This window comes from Hydra vulgaris, chromosome 15, assembly GCF_038396675.1.
Source record: "Hydra vulgaris chromosome 15, alternate assembly HydraT2T_AEP".
In the NCBI taxonomy this organism is placed as follows: domain Eukaryota; kingdom Metazoa; phylum Cnidaria; class Hydrozoa; order Anthoathecata; family Hydridae; genus Hydra; species Hydra vulgaris.
Genome location: NC_088934.1, coordinates 46,482,192 through 46,489,022, shown reverse-complemented (window position 1 = coordinate 46,489,022; position 6,831 = coordinate 46,482,192). Strand labels below are relative to the sequence as shown.

Below are 6,831 nucleotides of genomic sequence, written 5' to 3'. Positions count from 1 at the left end.
TTATCGAAAAGTCTTAGACGACCTGTATTAGGTAAATTAGTGCTCAAGTGTCTCATTTTGCCCCTCGTTACCCTATAGTACTTTAATTTGCTTGAGAGAAATAATTCAAAACGTGCGCAAGAAACTCTAAGAAAACTCACTAGAAGGAATTAAAAAAATTACAAAATACTTTAGGAAATACAAGTACAAAAAAGAGCACATTGCTTAAAGCTATTAAAATTGATGGTGAAAATTTTATGGTAAAAATGTAATAGCTAATGAATTTAATAAGTTTTTTGCATAAGTCCTAATTTAGCTTAAAAAGTCCAATTGTGATAAAAGTTATGAAAGGGAAATCCGTTTACCTGTCTAAATTTAAAGCTCCAGACTTGCCTAAAAATGATGAAACTTTTTTTGTATGTGTGACTTATGACGTGCTCATACTTTGTATAGACGAAAGTGAAATAAAAAGAAAATTACTAAGTTTTTAAATATCTATAAATATATATATATATATAAACTTTGCAACTATTATAAACATATATGTTTATGAAAACCTTACCTAGAAATATTAAATGGAATATTTGAGCAACAAAATTGCTAAAAGTATAAGATTAATGTATAAAGCAAAAAAAACTTTAAATAAACACTAACGCAGTTAAATTTCTCTTTGATTTATTGCCGCTTAAATTATGCAAATATTCCATGGGGTAATACGAATAAATCTAAAATGTTAACATTTTATTGTCAGCAGAAACATATTGTTTGTCTAATCAATTTTAAAGACAGGTTTGCTCATACCAAACCTCTTTTATTTGAAATGAAAATTTTTAATATTTATTAGGCAAATACTTTTAATACACTTTATTTTATATAAGTTCTAAAGTTACAATCTTTTGTACGTTTTAAAAAAAAAAAAAACAGTCTTTAAATTATACTCGAGTAATTTTACATCCGCCTCAATTTAAGTAAGTTGTAATCTTTTCAATATTTTTAACTTTTAAACGCTCCATGATTTTAAATGAAGTTTCAAATAAGTTTTTAGAATTTAGTTTTATCTTCAGAAAAAGTTAATTCAAAAAACTACTTTATAGGTCTTTCATTTATGGTAATTTTTTTTTCAATGTCTTCATCAGCGCAATTTTTATCAAAATATTTTTATTTGAAATAAGTCTTAAAGCGGAAATGTTTATAGCTTAAAACTTTTTTAATCGAATACAAAAAAATTCTCGATCCGCCCATGTCGTTTTTTTTTCACATAACCATCAAATTAGTTTGATCTTAAAAAAAACTTACACAAGTTTTAAAGGCGCCGTGTGTTTATTTTTCTTTTCTGTAGTTAAAACTAGTAATTTTAGTTAACAATATTTGCAATATAATTGTAATGAAGTATAAATCATTTTACTGTCTGTTTTTAAAGCTTTTCATTAACTATAAACTGTTAACCCACTTGTTATGGCAAACAAACATTGTTGAAATGCTAACAAAAATTACGAAATAACTAATAGGTATATAGTAATTCTTTAGTAAACTTTGTTTATTTAACTTCCAAGTTCACGCCTAATTCCTTACTGATGGCGCGAAATATGTCCAAAGCTCGCTTCGAAACCTGGATCTGTTGCTTATCAGTTAAGCCCTCTATCCACTGCGATGCAGCTGTTTCTTATTTAAATCAGTTGGAATGCGCACTGTAAATTATATTAACGTAAATCTATTCTCATAAAAATTAATTAAAAAGTTTAAAAACTAAGCTTTTAATAAACCTCAGGCTTTAAAGATGTTTCAATAAAATGAAGCAATAGCGTTAGCAGAGTAGGTGTAAGGGGAGCGAATGCTCTCCCTTTTAACAAATTCGGAAACGGTAGAAGTTTTTGAATTCAGCAACTTAGCGCTTTTTCATAAGTTTTTCACAAAGTGAAAATATCTATAATGAACCTATTTAATCGTAAATATAATGCAACAAAATGTGAAAGGTGCTACTTTTACTACTTATTGGCACCTTTCATAAATGTGCCAATAAGTACACCTTTCACACCATACCACAAAGGTGGTATGGCAAAGACCAACATTCCCATATGAACTTATAATTACAAAGTCAAATATACTTCAACTTAATGAAGCTTGTCATTGTTTTTCATTTGAGCTACCAAACAGATCCGCACTTATTATGAATAAAAAAAACAGCGCCTAGAGTTATTAGAGATTTATTAAATATGGTCCATGCCAGCCAGAAATTAGTAAAACTTTAAAAAACACAAATGATGAAACGAGACAACACTTTGATCCAGTATTGTACAAAAAGAAACTGTTGAAAAGTTTACAAGAAAAGGAAATTACTGGTTGATTTGTTTGTACGAGTTAACACCAGTCCCTTTGCAGGCTATTTTTGTTGTTTGATGTTACCTTCAGACATGGAACATACTCCACACATTTATAAATTTATGTCAAATAAAGAATATTTTCAAAAAATTGAGATGAATGGAGCCTGGGAACAAAAAAACTCTTTACCTTCCCCCTCCCCTCCTCCTCCCTCTCTTCCTCATGCCCCACGTGTTTATAAAATTTTTATAACTAATTTTCTAATCGTCAAAATTTTCATATTTCAAGCAATAATCTCTAAGACTAGGTCATTCCGGTTGCGGCCGGAATAACAAAATTTCAGGCCGGAATGCCGGAATTTATTTTTAAGAAATATGATACAGACTGCGTAAATTAAATCAAAAAACCATTGTCCTACAGGGCATTGAAGAACTATCGGTAAAACTTGGTAAAAAATACAAATTTTTAACAAACAAGATGTAATTTTAGGTAAAGCTACAGTTAAGCGGTCTAAAATAACTTAATTTTTTCGCTTGTGGCGCTCTCGTCAGTGAGGGTTTTTAAACAACAAGAATTTTATTTGAAATAGTAAATGAAAAAAGATTGCTGCCCTATGCCAAACTTTCAGTCAATGTAGCAGCTCCTCCTTGTAGCAGCAGGCTATAAGATAATGGATGTAGCAGCACTCCCTTATAGCAACAGGCTATAAGATAATTGATGTATGTATTAAAGCCAATAAATATTTTGTATGTTTATATTTAAAAGTCACCACTTTGTGCTAGTCTACACAAGAAAGCGCAGGAATAATTTGGTGCAAAAAAAGTTGCTATTTAGTTTTGGACAACAAACCTTTTTCATTAAAAATGTTACCTACCTCTGAGAATAGTCTCATATTTAGTGTTTCTTTAATGTTAACTTTTAAATAGTTAAAAAGTATAGGATGCCTAATACAGTAAATATCTCAATTTTAACTTTAATGTAAAAGTATAAAACAAAGAAATATTTTTAGACACAAATATTATGCAGGTTAAAACTTTCAATAAAACTTTCAATACACAGTTTAAAACTTTCAATACAATTCAATAAACTAGTTTTATTTATAATGTTGGTAATATTTTTTAACTGGTTGTTAAAAAAATCTTCCAATTTTATTTTAGCAATTTAAAATTTCCTATAAAAAATAACTACTGAGATCCAGAATTTTTAAATTTAAAAAATGTATATAAACGCAATACAGGTAGAACCATGTTTTTGTGTTGAGTACGCACAAGGTTTTGTTATAGCACGAGGATAGTACGAATTAACAAAGAAACACAAACTGTGTGTACATATTTGATATAAAATTAAAAGGGCAGACTCAAAATACGAACTAAAGAATAAATACAAATTAAGTCTATTATTTATTAAAAAAAATTTAGCTATATATATTTATATCTATAGGGTTAATACACAGATATAATTGTTCTAATAAAATATTTTTATTCAACATGGACTCAAAAGAACTTATATGAGTGGAGCCAGAAAAAAGAAATTAAAAAAGGAGGCTGATGATAGATTAGGTAAAAACAATAAAAAAGATATCTTTATTTTTTCATCAGTAGAACAGAAACCTAGTGAAGTAGTTGCAGATAAAAATATCAATGTCATTACTAATACTTCTCAAGCAACCCAACAAGAAGAAATGTTATCTATTTCAATTAATTTAGTACACAATGAAATTTCGAAAGATCATAATGAATCTTGTTATAAAAGTAATGCAGATATTTTCGCAAATCCTTACAATCTTACCATTGTAAGGATTTGCGAATGCAAATCCTTACAATGGTAAGATTGCAATGCAAAGTTGAAGAAATAGATCACTGCAATGCAAGTTGAAGACACTGCAATGCAAGTTGAAGAAACAGATCCAGAACCGAATATATTTCAGGAAATAAATACATTAACAACACATATGGGATACTTTAAAGGAAAATTTCTTGATGATAGCACAAAAAGATTTATTATTTCCTCTGAAAGATGTAAACCACAAGGATTATTTAAAAAAGATCTTTCACAAATTTGTAAACATTTTTCCACTAGTTATTATTATTGTGCATTTAAATTTGGTTGAAGACAGAAATTTTGGCTCTGTTATTCCAAAAGTCCGGACTCAGCATATTGTTAACCGTATTGGTTATTTTCAAATGATAAAAATAACAATTGGCGTTCGGGAGTTCGAGACTGGAAAGAGCTAAGTAAAAGAATATAAAGTCATGCTAATAGCCTAAAACATATTGAAGCATGTCAAGTATACAATCATTGGGAACAAAACAGGACACTTAATGAGGATACAGAGACATTAATTCGTCATAAAGCTTCATTTTGGAAGATGGTATTAGAAAGGTTATTTAACATCATAATGTTAACAAAAAAACTCACTTGCATTCAGTGGTCATAGCAAAGTGTTGGCTGGTGAAATTTACAATTGCAATTTTTTGTCTCATATTTATTTGCTGTCAAAGTACGACGATACAATGAAACAAGTACTCAATAAGCCTAAAGGCACTATAAAATATCTTAGTACAGCTATCCAAAATGAAGTGATTCAATGTTTAAGCCAAAAAAAAATTTAGAAAAAACGTTATTGTTGGTAATAAATGAATCTGCCTTTTTTTCCATTATAGTTGACACAACCTAAATGTATCTAGAAAAGAACAACTAAGTTTAATTTTTTTATACGTTCACATATTTCGCAAACAGGACACTCAATCTTGTCAAATAAAGATTAAAGAAACACTTTTGGGTTTTTATGAAAAAAAGGTTCATTTGGCAGTAGGTTTAACAAATCAATTGTTATTATTGCTTAAAAATAAAGGAATAGATTTAAAAAAGCGCCGTGGTCAAGGCGATGACGGAGCTAATATGATGAGCGGTATTTATAACGGAGTTCAGAAAAAAATAAATAATATTCAGCCATCTACACAACATGTTCATTGTGTGAGTCACAATTTAAACTTGGTTATAAATGACACTGTTTCTGGTTGTAAAGAAGTAAACAATTTTTTTATAAATTTACAAGAAATTTACTTCTTTTTTGGCAACAGTAATAAAAGATGGGATTTGTTATCAAATTTTAGCGGGCAGTCGGAAGAAACATTAGAAAAATTAAACCCAACAAGATGGTCTTCAAGAATTAATTCTTTATTAGCTATAAAGTTACGCTTTTTAGATATAGTTAAAACTTTAAATGAAATTTCTTCAAAATTTTTGAAAAGAGTAGAACAAACTGAAGCTCAGAAATTAAGGGACAAAATATCAAACTTTGAATTTGTTTTCATTTGCGTCATTATGTATCACATATTAACGAATATAAATTATGCTTCAAAAAACTTACAAAAAAAGTTCATAGATCTATACGAAGCGGCCACGTTATTTGGTACTCTGAAATTTAAGTTAAAAGATTTTAGATCAAAAGAAGATTTATTTAAATTAGAGGTTGTTACTATTTGCAGTAAGTGGAAAATAAAACCAACATTTAAGATTAAGTAGCAATCCAAATACGCGAGACATTTTGATGATTTAAGTGGAAGTGATTTAAACGAATGCGCTGAAAAAAGATTTTAAATTAATGTTTTTTATAGATATTGCTAACATGCAAATAAGTGATAGATTTACTGGAATGGATAAACTTTCAAATCCTTTTAATTTTTTGCAACCTCAAAATTTAATAAAATTGTCTGAAAATGATCTAATAAATCAGCTAAATTATTGCAACATAGTTACACAGACAATTTGATAAAACATTTTTTAACCCAATTCATTAATGCAATCATTTTATTAAAAATGACATCACAGAAGCAACTACATTAAATGATTTAGGTGACATGCTGCCCATCAAATACAGTTTTATGGAGTGCAACATTTCAGATGTAAACACAGCAATATAGCTATTGATGAAAATACCTGCCACAGTTGCAAGTGCTGAAAAATCTTTCAGCAAATTAAAGATTATCAAATCATATTTAAGAAATAGCATGTCTCAGGAGCGCCTCAAACATTGTGCAAATTTGGCAATAGAGAACGAAAAAGCACAAACATTAGAATTAGATAAAGTAATTGCGGAATTTGCGAATAAGAAGAAAAGTTTATGTTTAACGTAGTTCAAATAATACAAAGTTTCTCAGAATATTCTTCAATTTTTTTCTATTCTTGATGGCATTCTAAGAATTACTGTCTTAAGATAGTATAGCTATTATGAAAACAAAAATTTTGCCATAGGCATAAGTGAGGTAAAGTTAGTTTTTGCTATTAAGTATGCATCTCTTAAACATAATTTCAATGTTAGTTCTTTTTTATAAATATTTTGAGAAAAGATTCTACAGTCGTGTGACAATTTATTATGGCCGCCTATGAATTTTTTCATTTTGAAGTTTAATCTCATTTTTTTTATATGAAGAGTAAAAATTCATTATTGAAAGTTAATCTTTTGCTTGAAATAAAGTTTTAACTCATGAAATCAGTGCTTTTTTTTTGCTACTGGCAACACTGTCACTT

General features: G+C 28.5%; 1 protein-coding gene across 1 annotated transcript; it reads left to right on the top strand.

The window, feature by feature from the left end:
• Positions 1 to 4,162: 4,162 nt before the first annotated feature.
• LOC136092001 (zinc finger MYM-type protein 1-like) lies at positions 4,163 to 6,073 on the top strand. Its single transcript, XM_065819722.1, has 5 exons — positions 4,163 to 4,358; positions 4,578 to 4,680; positions 4,727 to 4,877; positions 5,038 to 5,788; positions 5,919 to 6,073. Exons 1-5 carry the CDS (start codon positions 4,163 to 4,165, stop codon positions 6,071 to 6,073), a joined length of 1,356 nt encoding a protein of 451 aa, XP_065675794.1.
• Positions 6,074 to 6,831: the final 758 nt, after the last annotated feature.